The sequence below is a fragment of the Medicago sativa genome, chromosome 6, assembly GCF_051527215.1.
Source record: "Medicago sativa cultivar Bolivia chromosome 6, Bolivia_mono, whole genome shotgun sequence".
Taxonomy (NCBI): Eukaryota; Viridiplantae; Streptophyta; class Magnoliopsida; order Fabales; family Fabaceae; genus Medicago; species Medicago sativa.
This window is the reverse complement of record NC_140754.1, coordinates 30,726,176-30,750,447: the sequence shown is the minus strand read 5'-3', so window position 1 is coordinate 30,750,447 and position 24,272 is coordinate 30,726,176. Positions and strand designations below refer to the sequence as shown.

General features: G+C 35.6%; 2 protein-coding genes across 2 annotated transcripts; one reads left to right on the top strand and one right to left on the bottom strand.

Moving 5' to 3' along the window:
• Positions 1-4,862: 4,862 nt before the first annotated feature.
• Positions 4,863-7,667, bottom strand: LOC146914478 (uncharacterized). The gene is made up of 4 exons (XM_085721076.1): positions 7,513-7,667; positions 6,644-7,443; positions 6,386-6,544; positions 4,863-4,921 (listed from the first exon to the last, which is right to left on the bottom strand). The coding sequence occupies exons 1-4, from the start codon at positions 7,665-7,667 to the stop codon at positions 4,863-4,865; spliced, it is 1,173 nt and encodes a 390-aa protein (XP_085577202.1).
• Positions 7,668-12,134: 4,467 nt separating this feature from the next.
• LOC146914477 (uncharacterized) lies at positions 12,135-12,641 on the top strand. Its single transcript, XM_085721075.1, has one exon. The coding sequence runs from the start codon at positions 12,135-12,137 to the stop codon at positions 12,639-12,641; it is 507 nt and encodes a 168-aa protein (XP_085577201.1).
• The last annotated feature ends 11,631 nt before the right edge of the window (positions 12,642-24,272 follow it).

Sequence of the window (24,272 nt, the reverse complement as noted above, 5' to 3'; positions counted from 1 at the left end):
GTTTTGAATTAGTCAATTTAGTCCTGCAATTTTCCGTAAAGGTGAAGGATTAGTGCAATCGATGATTTTCAATTTCACTAATCATTTTAAAAGTTAAGGATCAAGTTTGTTTTATCTTGGTTTTTCGGGTGTCAAACATTGATTACGTTTGAACCTTTTGAACCTTTGATATCTCATTTTTTCTTGGGAAGGGAAAAAATAAGCAAAACCCTTGAGAATCGAGGTCCGGGAGTTGTTTTCGCTACGGGAAGGTGTTAGGCACCCATAACGACTATAGTATCCTATAGGAACCGTCTTTACTTTCTACGTGCGCGCTTTATTTTTAAATGCTATTTGAAGAATGATATTTACACCTAAGAGTTTACTAAGTCAAGAATTGGAGGGAGAAGAAGGCGTTTGAATTTTTATTTTATTTGAATTGAAGGAATATTGGTTCCTTGCCTACGTACCCTTTTAAGGGATCAAATCCATCTTAGTTCTCTTCCAAAAATGTTTTTTGTTTTTGTTGGTTGATTTTAAGTTTGAAAATGGAATTTTGAAGAATGAGAGGGAGAGGCCTCAAGGGCATAAGATTGTGAAAAATATGCGGTGGAATTAGTTATTTTGCAAAAGGAGTCTAAGTATGGTTAAAATTCATTAGGATTTTGTTTAAGAAAATAAAGGGAAAATCAATGGGATTTTGATCCCAAAGTTTATTTAGAAAATGATTTGAGTGACGTTGTTCATATTTTTTGGAAAAGGGAACTTTTCTAAGTATCGCGATTCCTAAGCATACATCTAAAGCATACATTCCCTAAGCATACATCTAAAGTAACCATGTGATATGTGTGCATGTGTCGGTGCTTGTGTCGGTGTACATCATTAGAGTCCATTGTCCTTTACATCATTGGCCTAAATACATGCTATGGTCTTGCAAGAATTCAAAAGCATAACGAAAATTACAAAATTCCTAGGTCTTTACATTCTAACTTTTGCATGAATTTTAAAGTGTAAGAAAATAAAGACTAAGAATATAAGATGGAGGATGAGATGCTTTATGGAATGCATGAAACATGAAGTAAAGTGGTTAGTAGCACAAGACATCATAGAATGGAAATTATAAGCAAAACAACCACTAAGAACTTGACAAAAAGTGATAAGATCCTCATATCAAAACAAGTGTATGACCCTAAACCCTAAACCCTAAACCCTAAACCCTAAAAAGTAGCAAAATATGCCTAAAGTTCATCATAATATCAAAACAAGTGTATGACCTATAATCCTCATATCATGACAATTTTCTAAAGGGCTTATTACAACAAATAAGGTGACAGTTATAGGAACACATTCAAGTCAAGAATTACGATATATTTTTAGACATATTTGGCACCTTTCTTTCACAAACAATTATTTATGGGACTTATGGAACAAGAAACTAACACCATACATCATAAACAGTACCAAACACACTAAACTAAAGACAAACACATCACAAAATTGATTCATCAAGTATCAATCATCATGAGACAAAATATAGGAATCAACTTATACAAAAAACCTCACAAATATTGACAAAAGGCCCCAAAAAATCACGAACAAATTCACCTATGTTTCTATCCATTTTTATATGTCAAAAATACCATAAAAGACAAGTATTAAACATCAAACATAATTGCAAGAAAGTTCACAAGATTTTTAGAGATTTTTGACAAGATTTTTAACAAGAAAAATAAAAAAGATGAATTAACAAAGGACAAAACATTTCCTCATATATTTTCATCAAAATTAATATGTACAACACATCAAAATTCATTGAAAATAACAAGAAAATATTGAACACAATTTTTAGGAATTTTTAAAAGGGTTTTTTGACAAGACAGAGGTACAATTATCAAGAACCAATGTCCAAATAGCAAAGAATGAAGCAAAAACGAAATCAGGACAGGGACAGGCCCAAGCCCAAACACATTGATGGACCTGGATCATCCAAATGCCTCAGAGGCGTTGGATTGATCCAACTCCATCAAAGCCTAGATCTGAAGGCTAAGAATGAAGTAAGGCTAAACCAGGAACGAACCGGACCGGTTCAAGTGCCTATAAAAGCACAAGGACACCGGTCTAGTTCATTTCCTCTCTTCTTTCTCTCTCTTCATTGTTGTTCTAGTGAGAGAAGCTCTCACTTCTCTCTAGAACTTCATCTCCTTCCTTATGCTTTCTGGAAAAGACGAAGAACACCGATGAAGATTCCGGCGACGGTTAAGTTTCCGGTGACGGAACCACCGCGTCGGAATCCCAATCTTGACTATTTTTGAAAGCTTTTTACACTGGTGTGTTCGTATTTTCTTCCTGAGTTTGAAAACCTAACTAGTTCTTCCTAACATTCACTGGATCTGTATAGATCTACATCCAAACTTTACGATTTCAGAGTTTTCGAATCTTTTCAGAATTTATTGAAACGGAACCCTAATCTAACCTATTTTCTACACTGATTACGAATGCGGACTCTAATTTGCGAAATAAACGGTGCAATGTTGTAGATCTACATTTTGAAGTTTCGGTTTCAACGTTTTTTAATCCTTTCAAAGTTTTATGAGAGAACAAGTCCAAAAACTTGTTAACCTACTTCAATCCACCGTTTATTTGTGCTTACGAACTTTCGTTGAGCTTTTGCGATGAAAACGAAGGAGTTTCTTGTGGTTACCTGAATTGAAATGGAGATTCGAACAAAGATCCTCAAGAAAGCTTTCTGGTAAGTTGAAACCGAAAATAAATCGGTATTCTTCTCTCTTTCTTCTTCACTGGTTTGGAACTGGCTTCGATTCTCTCTTCTTCTCACTTCTCTCACTGTGATCGTACGGACTCTTTGAATTCGTGCTTGAATTGCAGTTTCTAAAGTTCGATGATGATGATTCAGTGGTGAATCTCTGAGAACTGCGAAGAAATTGCTTCAATTTAGCTTGATTTTTGGTTCTGGAAAATTAGGGTTTCGTTGAATTCTTCATTGTTCTTGATGAACCTGAAAACGGTTATGATTTTGATCTTTGATGAGATGAGAGAGGATCAATTTGTTGTTTGTGATGATTTGGCACTTGATCATTGGAATTGTTGACACTGTGTCGTATTTATAGCTGACAAGTGTGATGCCTTAACCAGTGAGTTTGTGACACCTGTCCCTGGATTTTGAGTAATTCGGCCTTGCTGAGTTCTTAGGCTTGAGGGCCTTTGTACAATTCCTGAGACTTTGGGACCAATCTACAATTCAAAAAAAGGACTAGACTGCAATTTTTTTAAAGACTAAGGGACTAAAATTTAAATTGAAAAAAAAAAGGGTTTTATGGACTGAAATGAAAGAAAGGAAAAAAGGACTAAAAATGCAAACTTTAAAGATTTTAAGGACTGAAATGAAAAAAAAGGACCAAAGTGCAAATTGTAAAGACTTTAAGGACTTAAAATGCAATTAAAAATAAAATTGGGTAAAAAATGTAATTTGAAAACAACGTAAAGTGGAACCAATAAAAAACACCAAAAGGACTAAAATGAACCAACTACATAAATGAGGTACTTCAAAGTAACCTCTCTCTGTCAAAATTTTATGTGAAATGACCAAAATGCCCCTAGGGATTAAAATGACTCAAAGTGACTCAAATGCAATTTTTGAAATGGATTTTGACATGGAATTAAACAAAAACTTATTCAAACCAATTGAAAGGATTCAGGGACAATTTTTCAAAGATTGAAAAGAAATTTTAACATAGGAAATGACTAAAATGCCCACTAGGAGCTAAACTGACTCAAAATGGCTTCAAATGTGATTTTTGAAATGGATTTTAACATGGAATTGAAACAAGGACTTATACAAACCAATTGAAAAGACTCAAACAATTTTCAAGAACTAAAATGAATTTGAATGCAGGAAATGACTAAAATACCCTTCTTCATGAATTTTTGCAAATAACATTGAAATAAGATGCAGAGAAAGATGCAATTGATCAGAGACAAATTCAAATGACTTGAAATGCAAGAAAAACATTTGGATGGTTTTAAATGAAAGAAATCATAGACAAATATACAGTTGAAAAGATTTTTAAAGCTAAATTGGGAGATAAAGCAGGGTAGAATATCAGTGTAAAACAATAGCAAATTGGCAATCTTTCAAGAGTAATAGACACATATCAAAGATAGAAAAACATTTTGAGCAAGTATTTTTAGGTCCAAAATTAGGGTATAACAAAGTTGAGTGAACTACAATTTAGTCTCCTATGGAATTGGTAATTTTCTTTTTATTCGAACATCAGTCAAGTATTATATTTTTTATTTCTTCTATCTAGTGAGTAAATAAATATAAAGTCTTGTCTTGGAGGTGATATTTAACTCGCTTAAAGATTCCAGCGTGTCATATTTATGAGTGGTGCTGGAATCTGAAAGAATGCCTTCTGAGATAGTGCTTTGTGTGTGGGGATTTTTTTTCTAGCACTGGTGGTGGCTTTCCCTTGAGGTACCATGGTTGGTTTCTAGTCTTTTTCTAGTTGTTTGTATAGGCTCTTATGTTATTGTTGTTCCAGGTTTTTTCAGTCTGTTGTCATGCTGTTGTTCCTGGTTTTCCTTCTGCTTTCATGCCTAGCTGGCTTTCCTATTTTGGCATTTGTGGTGGCTGTAACACCCTAAACTCTCAAAGCGATAAATTACGCTAATGATACGACATATCAAGAATCTAGATGTTACTTCTTCAATAAATCATCAAGCATACATAAATAACAATTTCCTCAAAACATCGCAGCGGAATAAAACATCACAACATCGACATTTAAATAGTTCGTCTCAACAATCATCCAAAATAAAACAAGTCACCAAGTAACAATGTCATCATACAACTCATATCATCATCAATACATAGTCTTAAAATCTCCAACAAAAGGTTCATCTGCAACCACATTGGCTTTACCTGGATGATAATTCAAACTGAAATCATAATCCTTCAACTCCTTTTGATCAAATAAATATTTCAGACTTTTATGATCAGTAAACACTTCAAATCTGGAACCGTACAAATAGTGTCTCCAAATTTTCAACACAAAAACCACAGCAGCTAACTCCAGATCATGCGTAGGATAATTCTTCTCATGAATTCTCAACTGTCTAGAAGCATAAGCCACTACTTTACCATCTTGCATCAGCACACCACCCAAGCCCAACTTGGATGCGTCACAATATACAACAAAAGGTTCATCTGACTTTGGTAAAATCAAAATTGGAGATGTCGTCAACCGTTGCTTCAGTTCATTGAAACTACTCTCACACTGAGCATCCCACACAAACGCTTTACCTTTACAGGTCAACTGAGTCAATGGAAGTGCCAACTTCGAAAACCCTTCAATAAATCTACAATAATAACCAGCCAAACCCAAGAAACTTCTAATCTCGGTAACCGACTTAGGAGTCTCCCATTGCGATACCGCATCAACCTTCGACGGATCTACATCAATTCCACTACCAGAAATAATATGGCCAAGAAAACTTACTTCACTTAACCAAAATTCGCATTTGGATAACTTAGCATACATCTTCTTTTCTTTCAACACCTGTAGCACAATCTTCAACTGTTCTGCATGCTCTTCTTCAGTCTTTGAATAAATCAAGATATCATCAATAAACACAACAACAAACTTATCCAGAAAAGCATGAAAAATTCTGTTCATATATTCCATGAACACACCAGGTGCATTAGTAACACCGAAAGGCATCACCTTATATTCATAGTGTCAATATCGCGTCCTAAACGTTGTCTTCTGCATATCTTCATCCTTCACCTTGATCTGATGGTAACCTGACCTTAAGTCAATCTTGCTAAACACGCGAGCACCCACTAATTGATCCATCAAGTCGTCAATTCTCGGAAGTGGATACCTATTCTTTATCGTCACTTTATTCAACTAACGATAATCTATACATAATCTCATGCTACCATCCTTCTTCTTTACCAACAACACCGACGCTCCCCAAGGTGAAACACTCGGTCTTACAAACTACTTATCAAGCAAGTCTTCTAACTGCTTCTTCAACTCTGCCAACTTCGAAGCTGACATACGGTAAGGAGCCATCGACACAGGCTTCATACCCGGCAGAAGATCAATTGAAAATTCAGCCTCCCTCTCTGGTGGCACATCTGGAATCTCATCAGGAAAAACTTCAGGAAATTCATTCACAACGGGAAATCTATCAATTACCGACTGATTTTCCACAGACAAATAGGCCATTAAAGAAAACATCAAGTCTCCATCATGTTCTAACTGCTTCACCTGCTTGGTAGATAAAAATTCTACTCCACTCTCTTCTTCAGCAGAAGAAAAGTACACCGTCTTTCTAAAACAATTAATATGCACATGGTTGTATTCCAACCAGTTCATACCAAGAATCACATCCATACCCGTCAACGGCAAACATACAAGATCAACTTCAAAATCCCTACCATACATGGATATAGGACAACTCCGACAAACAAGAGAAGTGGTTACTGAACCCTTAGCTGGAGTTTCAAGAACCATTTCCCCAGGCATACTTGACATAACTAAACCCAACTTATTTGCACAATCAACAGCAATGAAACAATGTGTAGCACCAATATCAATAATAGCAATTAAAGGAGTACCATTAAAAAAACAAGTACCTCTGATAAGTCGATCCTCATTAATCGTTTGTGCACCGGTCAATGCAAACACCTTTCCACTTGACTGAGCCTTCTTAGGCTTCTTGCACTGAGAACTAAGATGACCCTCTTCATCACCATTGAAGCAAACGATGTCACCACGCTTGCACTCAGCTATTGTATGACCCTTCTTGCCACAACGGAAACACTTCTTCTCATCTCGTTGATTACATGCATTACTCTTGTCGCCTTTCTCACCACACTTGTAGCAAACTATCTCAGCATGACCATCTCTTCCTCTAGGCCTCCTCTCATCATGCATCCTATGTTTGCCCTTGTCAGCAGGGGCACTGTAAGGCTTCGGACGACTCTGCTGTCCCTTACCTCTACGGTCACTCATCACCTTGTAATGAGCTTTCGTATTCTCCTCGTATATTCTGCAGCTGCTCACCAATTCATAAAAGTTTCTTATCTTCTGGTAACCAATGGCCCGCTTTATATCAGCACGCAGACCATTCTCGAACTTAATACACATCGAAAACTCAGCATTCTCCGCGGTGTAATGTGGATAGAACTTAGCAAGCTCCACAAATTTCGCAGCATACTCCGTCACCGACATATCTCCCTGCTTCAATTCAAGGAACTCAATCTCCTTCTTACCTCGGACATCCTCCGAAAAATACCTACTCAGGAATTCTCTCGTGAACACAACCCACGTTACCTCAGCACCTTCTTGCTCTAGGATAGGAAGCTCACCTACCCACCAGTCATCTGCCTCCTCAGCCAACATATGGGTACCGAAGCGTACCTTCTGAGCCTCGCTGCATTGCATGACTCGAAAAATTCTCTCAATCTCCTTGAGCCATTGTTAAGCTCCATCGGGGTCATACCTTCCTTTAAAGGTTGGTGGATGGTTCCTCAAGAACGTTTCCAACAATCTTACTACGTCACTCGCACCAGCCCCAGCATTATTCTGTTGCTGTCCCACCACTTGGGCCATTGCTTGCAAAGCAGCAGCTAGAGCAGCGTCATTCCTTCCAGCCATCTCAAAGTTCTACATAACAACAAAAATCAGCACAACTAAGACAATACAAATTGTCAAACAACTCTACATGGCTCGACACGACTATACTAATTGGCCGGACGGACCGACTTGCTCTGATACCAATTGTAACACCCCGTTCTCCCAACAGTCGTAATATTAATTATAATAATCAGAGTAAATCACACAACGGGGAGTCACACTGCTTTTCAAAAATTCATAAATAGAAAATAACTATTTATTTAAACCAACATTTAAAATATCTTAAAAACTGCAGCGGAATAATTCTTTCAAAAATATAATTCAACCGAATCCAACATCAATGAAATTCTTGGCACAAAGGCCTCAACATAATAAACATTATTCTCAACAATGATAAACTCCAACAACAAAGTCTTTTCAAAACATGATACATAAAAGAATGAAAGAAACATTCGCGACGATCCCCATCCTAATATGTACCAGAGCCCTAGACACAAGAGCCAACCAACCTACAAGCCTTCATTATCTGCAAGTTACCCATACGAAGGGCAACATTTTCAAGCAGAAGGGGTGAGAAACACATTCAATAATAGTAATATATAATCCATCAAATTAATGAAAAAACAGCATATCACAGCAGGCATCATTAAGAATGTATATAAACGTATACATATAGGACGACATAATCATCTTCAACAACAATAAACAACAACAGCAACAACTTCGATATCAACAACGACACCGACAACTCGACAATGCGACAACGACAACAACAACTCGACAATGCAATAACGACAACAACTAATGCATCATGCATGTGGTAGCAATCTACGCGCGTTGAATACTAAGCATTCCGGGGAATAAGCCCCCAATAGTTTGGATGGTTAAAGCATCCCAGGGCATAAGCCCCCAACAGATGAATGATAAACATTCCAGGGCATAAGCCCCCAACAGAACATGAGTATGCATATGGACTCGACTTGTGTATATCAACATACAACTTCAACAACGACTACAACAACAACATATGTGCCTACAACAATTATGACACACTCCCTAACTTCGACATTAGACGATACAACGTCAACAACGGAAATCAACAACATAGCATATATATAAATCAATTACATTCATCTCAAAGTCCAAAACATCCTTCAAAATCAATTAAGTTTTGATCAATAAGACATAAGCCAAATACCCATAAAACACTTCAACTAAATCCCTAACACTTAAGTTTGAAGTTGGGAAACCAACCATAAGTTTTTGGACTAACTTGGGATTAGTTATGCCAAGTTTTCTTAAAGTTTTCTGAAGACCCACCTGGACTATATTTATCATAACTCAAAATCTACACATCTTTTCCACTCCAAACCAAGGCCATTATAAAGCTGACTTAATTATCTACAAATTTCATGTTTACACCGAAAGCTAATTCAACACGGAAACAGGTGAAAAAGACACAAGAACGCCAAAATCGAAGTTCTGACAGCACGCAACGAAAGCACAACAAGCAGACACCCATGAGGGGCTGCCTTGCTGCGCCCAAGCGTGGAAAACTGCGCACAGGCGTGGAAAGGCAGCAGCCAGGGACCTGCGATGCAGCTCTGTGCAGTCCCATTTTTCCCGGTTTTACCGTTTCGTCCGTAAAAACCTAACCGTTACCCCGAATCTGATTCCGTTTTCGCCTACGCGTTCTATTCGACAAATCCTATTATATTTTACTGAAAAAAAATCATATTTTCAAATCTCCAAAACAGCTTATCCCAGAATCACTTATTTCTCAAAATCTCAATTTTCATCAACCAAATTTCTGATCACCCAAACCCCCAAATGATTTGCAACAATGTTTATAGGTTCTATGGGAAACATAGCAGTCAAAACAACATAGAAAACATGCATTCTCAACATAATTCATTTCATTATAGCAACCTAGCATAACTTTTTAACCCTAAAATCAAGAACACAACAATTCATCAAATTTCAGAATTATACATATTATTAGTGAAAGGAATCCCACCCTTACCTTAATACAGCAAAATCTACAGCAAAAGAAATGGATTCCCTCTTCTCTTAGCCTCTTCTAGGTTTCTCCCTCCTTCTCTCAAAAGCTCAGTTTCTAAAAGTCTGTACGTACCAGTGTTTTTCTGACTTTTTCTATCTTTTACTCTAAAACATAACTCCCTTCTTTTCTCACATTATTACTATTTAATTTCCATTAACCAAAATAAATATTATTCCTTCCTTAACTCTATTTCTCCTATTATTTTATATGACAAACCAATTATTTATTTAAATAAAACACAACACATCATATACCAAATAATTCATATAAAACACTCAAACATCCACTAAAAATAAATAGAATAAAAATGGGGTGTTACAAGTGTAGATTAGATGGAGGAGAGTCAGGTCAAAAGAGGTAGAGGAAGACCTAAAAAAAACTATAAGAGAAATAATTAAAAAGGATTTAAAGGTCAGTGAGTTAGATCCATATACGATTTATGATATAACACTATGACGTAATTCAATCCATGTAGCCAACCCCGCTTAATAGGATAAGACTTGGTTGTTGTTGTTATATTTTAGTGGTGTCCTTTCTTTTTTGTGATTTCTACATGTGATTTTATTTGTACTCAGAAGTTTCTATTTTTACTCATATAATAATACAAGCACTTATTTTTGTTGGTAATTTTTAAGGACCCCACGAACCTATAAATCTTGTGATTTTTCAACACATATATAACCTTTCATATATTTTTTTTTGAGTAAATTTATAACCTTTCTTATTAAATTTTTTTGGTAAATAGAGAAAGAAAAAAAAACCAAAAAACTAGACTACGGCCTTAACAACTGCACTCTAGATGCATCAGCGAGAAGTAAAGCTTCCAAGCCCGGTAGGGGGGTCTCCAAGCTGCACCATGAAGAATTGTGATTTGCACCATGCTTAGCTAAAAAGTCTGCACACACATTTGCCTCTCGAAGGGTGTGGGTAAGATGCACATTCCAAGGGAGATTAAGGAGATCATTGATATTTCTAATGATAGTTGCATAAATATGTCATTCATTGGGAAGAGCTTGAATTAATTTTATAGCATGCAGGTTTCTTATTAAATTAAATAGTTTTTTTTTTTAGGGAAAATTAAATAGTACTTAAATTAAATAGTACTTAAATTTAACACAATTACGTTCTATCACAAAAAATTGGGGTTAGGACCCTCTCCATTTGATAAAATAAATGGAAGTACACAATTTGGAGAGAGAAAGACACATAAAATAGATAGTAGGTCCTACCACTAAGTGGGTCTCACCATCATTAATTATTTTTTACTTTTTTCAATTTTTTTTGAGTCTATATCTCTCCAATTGAAGAAATGGAGAGGATACAAAATGGAGAAGATCTTGACTCAAAAAATTGAGCGCAACATGCGACCCCATGTTCATGCACAAGTATCCTGCTAGTTGATCTTTAAAATCTTTAAAAACACAAATAAATACTTACAAGTTCAGATTGTTAGGAAGGAAAATATAATAAACGGTGCACACGCTGTTCAAATAGTTTAAAGGGTCCTGTTAACCGGTGCCTCCGAGGCACTGGTTAAGGAATCCAAAAAAGGAATTTTTAAATGAAAAACAACATTTTTTTGACTTTTGAGGAATTGATTACACAGTTTCCGATACAAAAACTACTATATTTACTTCCTTATCCAGTGCCCCGGGGGCACTGGTTAACATTTCCCTAGTTTAAAATATGGTTGAGAGAGTGACGTAGACACTTGATGAGGAGTATCCGAATTTGCTCATAATACATGACTCTTTTGTTTACCCATAAATTCATTTGCACCATTATTACAAGCATCAACATAATAAACATTTTGTTTTAGATCTAAATAATAAACTTTAGTACATTAGTAAAATGATTAAAATTGATGAAATGTTTTTTTTTTTTGACAAGAAAATTGATGAAATGTTGATAAACTATTTTAAATTATAAACTAAAATATATTTATGTTCATAGTCAAAGGTTAAGTCTCCTAAAATAAAATAAAATATTGTCATGATTCATATGAATTTTAAATTAAGAAAAATATATATATTATTTGATTATAACCTCTAGAAAAATTATTTGATTATAAATTCATATAAGTGTGCTTATGGTCAAATATATAGATAGATATCTTAATTCAGTCAAAAGGAATCGTAGACATTAGAAGGGTAGTCCCTTAATCAAAGGATATCACATTATTTAATAATTAATAATTAAGTTTTTTGACCAATTTACTCAATATCAATATGCTAGTTTTTATTTTATTTTTTGAGGGGGTCAACGTGGTAGTTTTTGAGTCAAGTTTTTTACACAAGAACTAAAAAAATAAAATTTGACACATGGTATTATCAATATTTAAACTAACTATATATAGATCCCATTATTGATATATTGACATAGAAAATCAATTTGAGGTACCCATAGTCAACAATCACATTAAAAAAATGAAATCCACTACATTGTTCATCATTTGCTTGTGCTTCATATCTTATGCTGTTAATCCAGCATCATGTCTCAACTTGTATGAAATTGTATGCAGTGAGACTGGGCCAGATTCCCATGCTTGCTTGGATCTTTTGAAAGGTAACCACAAAATTGTATCAGCTACAAACTATCATGACCTCTCCACGTTTATCTTGGATATGGCAATATTTCAGGCCCTATCATTTCAAAAAGATATTGAAGATGTGGCAAATCATTTTACCAATGACAAAGCTCTTAGACAATGTGCAGATGAATTCTACATTAAGATTATTACATTCTTCAAGACAGCATTGCGTGAGTTGGAAAAGAATCCTCAAAATTCAAAAAATGATGTAAAATCTGCTGGTGATGGAGCTGAGAATTGTGAGAAAGCTATTCGAAATGAAAGGGAGGCTATCCATGCTCAAAATAATCAGATGTTTTTACTTAGTGAAATTGCTTTTTTCTCTATAAATCATCTTACCTAGAGTGGAGGCTTATGATATCAACAACCATAGGAAATCGTTGCCCTAATAATTTATGATTTCCGATGTAAGCAAATAAAATAGTCATGTAAGATGTCGTTCAATACCTTAATGTTATAATTATCATTACAATTGTTGAAAATATATTTACAATTCACTTTTTTTTTAATAGACTAAAATGAATTTTATTACGACACCAAAAAAGTCTTTTAGAACAAGATGTGTCTAAGAAGATTTATAAAAGTTACAATGATACCATGGTAACAAAAAAGAAAAGAACAAAACAACCAGTCACAAAGTTAAGTTACAACCGTTAGACAAGAAAGAGGAGTAAGCCTCCAATAATTGTAGTCAAATTCAAACAAGGGAGATGTCGATTTAAACCACTAGTATACATGAAGCATAACCTTTTTTCCTAAAGAACGAACATCTTCCTCCTTGTGCTGAAATATGTGTTTATTTCTCTCTTTTCAAATTACCCACACGACTGAAAGCCAAACAATATTAAAAGCCTTTCGAAACTGATTTTAGAAGCCACCTAAACCCGCAATCTGAATATGATGATCCAATACATTCCTTTGCGACACCGTAGAAAAACCTAACCAGCAATAAACTGCATTCCAAAATTTACCGCAAAAATCACACTTAACAAAAAGATGATCTTTGTCATCAATCAAACCTCAACCTCCCGTACAATTTTGGCCGTTAGGAAAAAACAGTCTCCTCCGAATTAATTTATTTTTAGTGAAACAACTTTCAACCATAACAGATGATTATTCACAAAAGAGCTATTATCATATGATTTCAGACCAACGTCATTGGTCAATCTGTGGAAAAAGGAGAGGAAGGTTAAGGGGGAGGGAATTTTGGTTTGGGCAAAGGTGGAGGGGGTAGGTGCGTTGTAAGGAGGTTTGGTGCTTGGGGTGGGTGAGCCATATGTTTTGACTGAGGATATTCGTAAAGTAACGTCGAAAGCTATAATGTTTTTGTCTTTATTGTAGATGTTGATCGAGCTAGTAGAGGATTAACGACTAAAATTAGAAATTGCCATTGTGTACCTATGATACAACAGATGTTTGTGGATCCTGGTCTTTCGGATTTTTCATATCATCTCTTTGGGAGGAGATAATGTATTTTTGTATCCTAAGGGTGAAGTGGACGAGAAGACTGTTTTTAATGAAGCGTCTGAATTTTTTGGTGATTTTTTTTATGATTTTCTACCATGGTCGAAGGATTCCATTATTCATTATGAATGAGGTGCGTGTGTGAGATCTATTATGGTATTCCTTTTCAAGAATGGAATAGTGTTTTTTTCGTAGAACTTCCGTCTTTACAATGCATGTTGCTCAAAATTGATGAGCCGAATTTTGATAAAGAAAGGTTACGTAATGCTCGGTTGTTGATTACTACTCCTATTATTAGAAAACTGAATGTGACTGAGGAGTTTTGGATTGATGGTAAGAAGTAACATATTCATACCATTAAGGATTTTGAGTATGGTATCATATGCGTGTCTGGTGGAGTATGAGGACGGTATTAAGCATGTGTGCTCGGAACTGATTTGTATGAATGATGATGTACCTCTTGTGGAAGAAAGAGGCACAATTAGTCTCTGAAGGCGGAGTGCCAAAGAAGGGGACTGGGGAGAGCACTAGTCATTCTAATTATGTGAGTTATACAACAAAAAACGCTTTGTTTGAAAGTTCTAATGGAGTGGATAAAGCCATCAGCCGAGATATGGGTTCTAAGGAGTCCACACAAATGAAACGAAGAGTGGTACCTTCTGTGATTGATTTGAAAAGGGTGGCTAGGTTATCTAAAAGAGATAGGAATGCGATGACCCATTCTCTAAAATGCAATAAGAAAGCTAAGGAGAATATTAAATGTTCAAAGGAATCTAAATGTAATAAGGAAGGTATTTCTTTATCATCATGGCCTGGTTCATCTGCGTCTAAGATGGATTGCAAAAATTGGCGCGCTTTTCATGGTAATAAAAAGGAGGTAGAGTCATATGTTAGAGAGGTTCTTGAAATTATTAGGGTTCAGTGCAAGAATAGTTTACAATCTTTATCTAGAGGAAGTAGTGGAGTGGGAAAGTTTCTACAAGGAGGGCGTTGGTGAAGGGGATGATGAGGAAGGTGAGGGTGGAGGGAGTTGGATTTTCGGGTGGGTGTTTAGTGGGGTATGTGGATGTTTTGTGGTTTTCATGAAGAGTCTTTCCTATGATGTGTGAGTTCTTTGGGGTCCGGAGAAGAAAAATGAGGTCCAGAGGGTGGTGAGGGAGCTAAGACCGGTAGTGATTTGTAATCAAGAGTCTAAGTTGGAGGTTGTGGATGAGTTTGTTAGTAGGTCTTTGTGGGGGTAAGAGGAAGTGGGTTTCTCTTCTAAGAATTGTTTAGTGGTTAAAGCGAGTTTCATTAAGATCGGGTTAGATTTCTCAATTGCCAACGTTTATGCTCCTTGAGATAATGGGGGTAGACAATTACTTTTGGAAATGTTGGGTGAAATGCTTAACAATGATCAGGAGGTTGCTTGGCGTATTCTGGGTGATTTTAACGTTATTCGGTCTACTAAGGAAAAGAGAATTAACATGGTCAGGGAACAAAATGAGGACTTTTCTCAGTTCAATCAATATATCAATGGTAATTTCCTTATTAATTTTCCATTATTTTGTCGTAATTACACCTGGTATCAAGGGGATGAAGTATCTATGAGCAGGTTGGATAAGTTTTTGTTATCTAAATTTTCATGCTCCTCTTGGCAGAATTGCATCCAAGTGGATCTCCCTAGATGCTTATTTGATCACTGTCCAATTTTGTTAACTATAGAGGAAGAAGATTGGGGTCCTCGACGGCAAAGGATGCTGAAAGTTTGGACGGATTTACCAAGGTATAAGGAGTTTGTTAAGGAGAAATGGTTGTCTTATCAGGTTCATGTTTAGAGTGAGTATGTGTTGAAAGAGAAGCTAAAATTGTTGAAGGGGAGATCAAAGATATATGGCATCAAAGATATATGGCGTCTTTGGATGTTAAAGGGGAGGTTGAAGGTCTAGAGGAGGAAGTGATTGAAAAGATTCATCTTTTATTAACGGATGTTGTTGCTTTATCTAACCTTCATTCTACTATTCAGTGGCATAATTCAAGAATTAATTGGTCGAATGCGGGTGATGCGAATTCAAAAAAAAATTCATTGAGTGATGGCTTCAAGGAGAAGGTTGAATGTTATTATTTTGATTAATGATAATGGTGTGCAGATTGAGGGTGTGGATGGTCTCAGAAATGCAATTTTCCAGCATTTCCAGAGTCATTTCAAGGGTGCGGCTGTCTCTAGACCAAGGTTAGGGAACTTGGTGTTTAAATATATTTATGATGAGGATGGGTCTGATCACATTAAGCCATTCTTGTTAGAAGAGATTAAAGAGGTGGTGTGGGACTGTGATAGCTTCAAGAATCCTGAACCAGATAGTATCAATATGGGATTCTTTACAAAAAAGGGAGGTATTAAATGTGGAGATGCTAAAATTTCTTGTTGAATTTCATCCAAATGGCAAGTTATCTCAAGGTATTAATAGTATTTTCATAGCTTTGATACCTAAAATTGAGAACCCTCAGAGATTGACTGATTTTCATCCCATATCGTTGATTGGTAGTTTATGTAAAATTATGTCGAAGGTGATGGCAAATAGATTGAGAAATTTGGTATAAAATGTTGTCGAAGGTAATGGCATTCTTAAGGTGGATTTTGATAAATCTTATGACTAGGTTGATTAAAGGTACTTGGGAGAGCTTTGGTTATAATGAATTTTCCTCTATTATGGTGTATGTGAATTTGAGAATGTGTTACAACAACTTTAGCGCGAGTTCTGGTGAATGGGAGCTCAGTTGATATGTTTAAGTTGGAAAGAGGTTTTCGACAAGGTGACCTTTCTCCTTTTTAGTTTTTATTGGTGGTTGAAGGGCTTAATGTAATTATGAAGGCTTTGGTTGAGAATAGTATATTCATTGGTTATGGTGTTGGGGTGCAACCTAGTGTATCAATAAATCATTTACAATTTGTCGATGATACATTGTTGGTCAGAGTGAAAAGTTGGGTGAGTATTCGAACTTTTAAGACAGTTTTAATTATGTTTGAGGAGATTTCCGGCTTAAAAATCAAATTCCAAAAAAGTATGTTGTTCATTGTTAATGTTTCACATTTGTGGTTACATGAGGTGGTTATGGTTATGAATTGTAAACATGGGCTTATTATGTTTGTGTATTTGGGGTTGCCCATCGATGGGGACCCAAGGAAGCTTAATATATGCTATCCCTTGATTGATCGTATTTGTAGTCGACTGTCTGGTTGGAGGAGTAACCATATGTCTTCGGGGGACAGATGATTCTCCTTAAGTATGTACTATCTTCCATACCAGTTTATTTCCTTTTCTTCTTTAAAGCTTCTTCAAATATCATTTCTTCTCTTTAATCTAATTTTAGTAACTTTTTATTTATTTTGAGAATCATACGAAATTGTTTTGATTAAAATGGCATATTTTATGTTTACAGATAGAGAATGGAGGATTGAGGGGTTAGAAGGTCGAGGGAGTTTAATTTATCTTTATTATGTAATTATGAGTGGAGGGAGTATGAGGAGAGGAAGATTTTATCATATAAGGTGTTGAGTGCGAGGTTTAGAGTGGAGGGTGGAAGGTTATGTTTTGGAGGAGGGGGGATCAGTGTGGTTGCAAAACTTTAATCACATTACAACAGGGAGAGATATGGTCTAGGAGAGTTGGGAGATGGGAGGTCGACGTTGTTCTGGAGAGATGTGGCTTGATGGCCTCTCTTTAGATGTTTGTTTTACCAAACTCTTTGATTTGGTTGTTAACAAATTAGCTACCATGGTGGAGATGTTTGTGTTGGGATGGGGAGTGGATAGGGATGCGTGAAATCAGAGAATGAGGTTCTTTGTGTGGGAGGAGATTTTGGTGAGGGAGTGTGTGAATTGTTTATTTAACGTTGTTTTGCAAGGTGAGATGGTGGACCGGCGGGTTTGGAAACTTCATTCCTCCTAACAATACACAGTTACAAGATGTATCTCATGATCAGAGCAATCATTTTTTATGGCTTAAAGCGATTTCTCTCAAAGTCAACATTTTTGTATGGCAGCTATTTCTAAATAGACTTGCAACTAAAGACAATTTAATTAGGCGTCACATTTTGATGGATACATATGTTTCTTGTTCGGCTGGGTGTGATTATGTGAAAGATCGGGATCACTTATTTTTCAATGCAATTTTCACGGATGAACTAAGGGGATTATTCAATTCAGTTTGGTGCGCTAGGGGGAACTTCCAAAAACTCCCGTACAACCTTTAATATTGTTTGGATATATTGTTGTGCTCTTCACTATTTGGAAGGATCACAATGACATGATATTTATTATAAGACATCTCATCTTGTCGCCTTATCGGAAAAGGTAAAAATTCAGGCTTTCTAGTGGTTAAAACTGCACTCTATTTTGTTTAATTTTGACTACCATACTTGGAGGTTGAATCCTTTGTCATATTTGATGGTGGTTTCTAAATTTTGCTTTGGCTACTTGTTGTAGCATAATGTGTATTTCGTAAACTCTTCTACTTTTAAGTTTTCTCTGGTACACCTTGTACTAGAGGGCTTACATTTGGTTTTTAGCATATTTCTTTCAATGAAAAAATTAAAACCCACTTAGGTTCGTTGCTGGTATTGGTTTGGGACCTGGGAGTGTACTCCTCCTTATGGTCAATTTGGGTAGACTAATTTAGCTTATTCACAAAAAAATTACAAAATTAAAATTAAACCTCTTCACAAAAAAATTACAAAATTATGCCTCAATTTAGAGAGCTCAAGCAAAAGTGAAATTTATACACCAACAAAATTACTAAACAAAAGGTGGGTAGTCTCACTGTATTTACTGCGCTAACGCGGGTAAATTATAAGCGATATTTTTTTATAAAATTTTAATTAAAATTATATGCGTAGATATTTATAACTTTTAAATAGTAACAACTTATATTTTATCTTTGACCAATATATAACAACTATAATAAAAAAATATTATCTCCCTGAAAAAAAAAATCTTATCATTTTAAATAATACCTGCAAGAAAAACACCAAACTGAGACGGAATTTCGTGACAGAATTATTTTCTGTCCCAAAATAATTAAATTAGGACGGAATTAGCAACGCTATTTTGCACAAATATTTTATTAAATAAATCTTTATTTTATTGGGACGGAATTGAAATTATTTCTCCAATTTGAGACGGATTGTCGTTTCTGTCGCAAAATTGGGACGGAATTTTTATTTCCGTCACATATTTTAGTCAAAATTTATATTTTAGTTCAAAATTTTGTGAAAAATGAGGGCGGGAATTTTGGCGCCAACATTGTGACAGAAATATGTAATCTCTTTATCGGTCGCAACTTGATATATTATATATTTATTTATTTAACTTTTTATATCATTTGTTATCTATCTAATAGATACTATACTCTAAAAAAAATCATAGTTATAAATACATTAAAAAAATTAAATTATATTTTGTAATATATTTCTTGCAGTGCCAAATTTGTTTAAAAGTATAAATTGAATAATAAAAAATCCAACAAAAAAAAAATTATGTTTTTCTTTATATATTATTGTTTTAGATATATATTTCTTTTCGAACATTGTTGAAGTGCATTGTCGCGTCATTTTTCGGAGATCAAGGCTATTTGATTAGCTTTTTGACTCACTAAATTTATTTCACGACTGAACATTTTTATTTTTAAGAAAAGGGGAAAAAAAGTTTAAACACCCCACATTTTGAAAAGATTTAGGGTTCGGGGGTTAGTTACATAAAGGGAAGGTATTAGCACCCTTTATGTCCGTAGTACTCTACGGGAACCTCTTAATTTCATTTAATTAATGTGCTATAACTTGCTTATTTTTTCGAAGAAAAAAGAATTTGAAATGATTAATAAAGGAGGACCTAATTATCTACATTTTATTGATTTGGAAGGACAAAGTCCTCTGCCTACGTACCCGTGAGGGATCAAAACCTCGTAGTTCGGGGTAGAAATTGACGTTTGATTGGTTGAGTGTTTTTTAGTGTTTTGAAAAAGGTTTTAAAATGGAAGAAGCCAAAGTGGCAAATGATGTTTGTTTGTGTTTTTTAATATTGAAAGAAAATGGACTCAAAATAAGTTAAATTGATTGATATTTGATTAAGAAAATAAAATAAAAAAGGACGTCACTTGATTTAAGATCAATGTTTATTTAAGAAAATATTTTTGTGATTTTTGAACTATTTGCATGTTTTTGTTGTTTTTGAATAATTGGAAAAAAGTTAAACTAACGGAGCAGAAAATAAAACGCGTAGGGACCTTATGGCGGCGTTGGACCACCACAAAGACCATTTACCTAAACTAGAAGAGAGATAAAGGCATACACACACGCACACACACATGCACCTGAGCTATTACAAAAAAAACCTATTATACATGCTATGGTCTGCGATGGAAATAAATAAATTACATCAATGCCTAATTTACATTCTAAATTATGTGCAAGAAGCGGAGATAGATAAATTACATTAAAGCCTACTTACATTCTAATAATTTGAAAATGCTTGATAAAAATAAAATGTGACAAATAGAAATAAAATAACTAAAAATGCAGCAAAATTAAAATACAATAATGAAAAAATGCATGAGAGAATTAAACAAATAAAAAATGAATGTAGGGTCACCGGTTCTCTTTATGATGGAATCTTGATTTGGAGAGCAGCCAAGGCAACACTACTAAAGAGAGCAGCACGGCAGTAGCAATTCAAAGTAGTTGGAAGAGCCACGCTGCAAAAAAAAATGACTATACATAGAATACGACACAAGTTTGCTAAATTGAAAATCAATAATAATAATAACAGCCAATGAAATTATGTAACAGGGCAACAAGCAACCAATTAACAAGATTACTAAAGTAGAATTAATGGTGCATAACAGAAACTGGACATGAATAAGTAGTATGTAAAGACGTGGCAATAGTGTTCTCAAACAATTAAAATTGAATGTAGATATACCTAGTGTAAAGACACGCAGCTATAGAGAAATAAAACAAGTGCAGCACCAACATAGAATAACCAGTATAAACGTGCAGCAATGGTGAAATTGAATTGAAATCGGTACCAACACACAAAAGCACATCACTACAATATGAATTGAATGGTACTTTATATTGTTGGATACTTTGAAGCCACGCTACAGTAAGCAATTACAATGAATTGGAACAGCAACAAGTGAAAGAAAAAAAATAAAAAAATAAAAGGAACAGCAACGTGGACATAACATAAATAGCAATTCTCAAATATAATAAACTTGCGCACAGTTAGGTAATGAATTGGAATAGAAACACGTCAAAAAAAAAAAAAAAAAATTTAAATTTAGAATTGAAATACGGCAATAGCAGAACATGTAGGTGAAACCACACCACAATTCACATGAGTAAACAGAAATGATTGAGAAAACTAGAAATCGCAATTCAACAATACTTTTCAAAACTCTAATCTAAATTACGGCTGTTAGGTTTTGAAACTATAATATTGTGTGGTGGCTAGGGTCTTTTGTCGGCAGGTTCTTTGGAATCTTTTTCCCCCAACTTGTGTGCTGCAGGTTCAACTTATAGTGAAGGATTTGAGGTTAGGGTTTGTTAAAAAACAGCAGAAAGTTTGTGGCTTGAGGAGGAAGAAGAGCAAAGTCTGTTGCTGGATTGGGATGTAAACTTGTACTGGATATGTGATGTGAACAGGCTGTCTTTGGATTTGAACCTGGACTGTTTTCTGATGATGAACAAACCGTGATTCTTTGGATTGGGATGAAAAGGAGCGTTTGACAATTTTTTTTGATTTTATAGGATAATAACAAAATAAAATAATAGTAGAAATAATGAAAAATGAAAATGAATGACAAACTAAATGAATAAAACTTTCAGATCCTTAAAGAAGAGTAATTAATAGAAACAAAATAAAATAGAAAATAAGGACAAAAGAACTAGTGACTAAAATAAAACATAAAAAACGAACAACTAACAAAAAGAAAAATTGATTAAAAATAAAAGATGGAAATTAAGAATTAAAGATAAAACTTAAAGAGAGAAGAAGGCCCGACCCGGAACAAAAAAAATGAGGCATTTTAAAATACCTCTCTGCCGAATTTTTAACTGAAAAGTCAAAGACTGATCAGGGTCAGATGACACGTGTCGGTGTATGAATGTAGGACCCTTAGGTCAAAAATTGGGGTATGACAGATGCCCCTATTTAAGTTTCTTCGTCCGGAGATTTGAAGATGGAATCTTTAATTCGATCGGAGCGAAGAGACTTAAATACAAAGTACACCAATTTTGGACCTAAGATGCTATGAATGCTCGTGAAATGCTTGTATGAATGCAGAACGACAAAGTTGACTTGACTGAGACGAGAAACAACGACATGATACCCAAATTCGTTGAAGAATGGGATCCGACTCCGTTAGGGGGAATGTAGTTTCACTGGGGAAAGATTGTCTATTACCGTATTGATAACTGACATGAAGACAAATGAAAGGAAACAAAATCTTGAACAGACACTTGGAATTTTGAAATGTATCTGTAAATTGATGGTTTGTAGAAACTGACATTTGAAGTTAAATTTGATTGGTGACACCTCTTGAACAGATATACTAGGGATGACACTTTTTGAAATTGAAATTGAAATTGATTAGTGACATCACTAGAACAGCTACGCTGGGGACGACACCATTGAAATTGACTTGATTAGTGGCATCACTGGAACAGCTAACGCTGGGGATGACACTTTTTGAAATTGATATTGATTAGTGACATCACTAGAACAGCTATGCTGGGGACGACACCATTGAAATTGACTTGATTAGTGACATCACTGGAACAGCTAACGCTGGGGATAACACCATTTGAAATTGAAATTGATATTGATTAGTGACATCACTAGAACAGATAAACTGGGGATGACACTTTCGAGATTCCGTAATCTGATAAACCGGGGAAAGACATATTTGATATTCCGTAATCCGACAATGCGGGGACTTGATATTCCGTAATCCGACAAAGCGGGGAATGATACGTTCGAGAAAATAAAATGTGATTTCAAACTGTTCATTGGTTGGAACTGACTGTTAGAAACATGATGAAAGATAAACTCAAGCAGTCCGTTGTTTTGGACTGGCAGCTTGAAATAAGACAAAAAGGTAGACTCAAGCGGTCCGTTGTTCAGGACTGGCAGCTTGAAACAAGATAAACTCAAGCGGTCCATTGTTTGGGACTGGCAGCTTGAAACACGATAAACTCAAGCGGTCCGTTGTTTGGGACTGGCAGCTTGAAACAAGATAAACTCAAGCGGTCCGTTGTTTGGGACTGGCAGCTTGAAACAAAATAAGAGGCTTGCGAGAATCCACTCGGCTTTTGCGAGAATCCACCCGGCTTTTGCGAGAATCCACTCGGCTTTTGATAAAAATTTGCCAGAATCCACTGGGCTTTTGCGAGAATCCACTCGGCTTTTGCGAGAATCCACTCGGCTTTAGATAAAAGTTTGCCAGAATCCACTGGGCTTTTGCGAGAATCCACTCAGCTTTTGCGAGAATCCACTCGGCGTTTAAGTTTGCCAGAATCCACTGGGCTTTTGCGAGAATCCACTCGGCTAGATAAGAGGTTTGCGAGAATCCACTCGACTTTTGCGAGAATCCACTCGGCTTTGCAAAAATTTGCGAGAATCCACTCGGCTTTTGCGAGAATCCACTCGGCTTGGTAAGAGGTTTGCGAGAATCCACTGGGCTTTTGCGAGAATCCACTCGGCTTTGCAAACATTTGCGAGAATCCACTCGGCTTTTGCGTGAATCCACTCGGCTTGGTAAAAGTTTGCCAGAATCCACTGGGCTTTTGCGAGAATCCACTCGGCTTTTGCGAGAATCCACTCGGCTTTTGATAAAAGTTTGCCAGAATCCACTGGGCTTTTGCGAGAATCCACTCGGCTTTTGTGAGAATCCACTAGGCTTTTGATAAAAGTTTGCCAGAATCCACTGGGCTTTTGCGAGAATCCACTCGGCTTTTGATAAACATATGCAAGAATCCACTCGGCTTTTAAAAAAAGTTGGCCAGAATCCACTGGGCTTTGTAAGATTTCGCCGGAATCCACCGGGCTTATAATGAGTGACATCTCTGGACCAGACACACTGGGGATGACACTTTTGATGATGAAAAGGTAGATGTCAGATGTTCAGGTGTAGAAACTTGCTGCTTGACGCAATGATAAGTAAAGACCGAACTGAGGGACACGACCAAAACAAGAATTTGGTGACTAATGCGATCATGTGTGAATGATACTGTGTATATGTTGTGTATGCGTGAGTGTATGAATGTGTGGAAGTATTAATCTATGAATGTATGATTGTATGGATGTATGAATGTAACTCGTATGATTGTATGAACTGTATATGACAGGCGACTCGATGAAACGAGACAAGACAGGTAAGATGGGAGGCAGACTGACATCGCAGTACAAACACTCGGCAAACTTCCTTGGAGATGATATTATTGTGAACAAATCGAGCCATTGATGGTGTAAAAC

Excerpts from the sequence above, each read along its gene's own strand:
- LOC146914478 (XM_085721076.1), bottom strand. The coding sequence starts at position 7,667 with ATGGCTGGAAGGAATGACGCTGCTCTAGCTGCTGCTTTGCAAGCAATG. Across the intron at positions 7,444-7,512 it reads CCACCAACCTTTAAAGGAAG|CGAGGCTCAGAAGGTACGCT; the intron begins GTATGACCCCGA and ends CATGCAATGCAG. Across the intron at positions 4,922-6,385 it reads GGGTATGGATGTGATTCTTG|GTAAAGCCAATGTGGTTGCA; the intron begins GTATGAACTGGT and ends ATTATCATCCAG.
- LOC146914477 (XM_085721075.1), top strand. The coding sequence starts at position 12,135 with ATGAAATCCACTACATTGTTCATCATTTGCTTGTGCTTCATATCTTAT.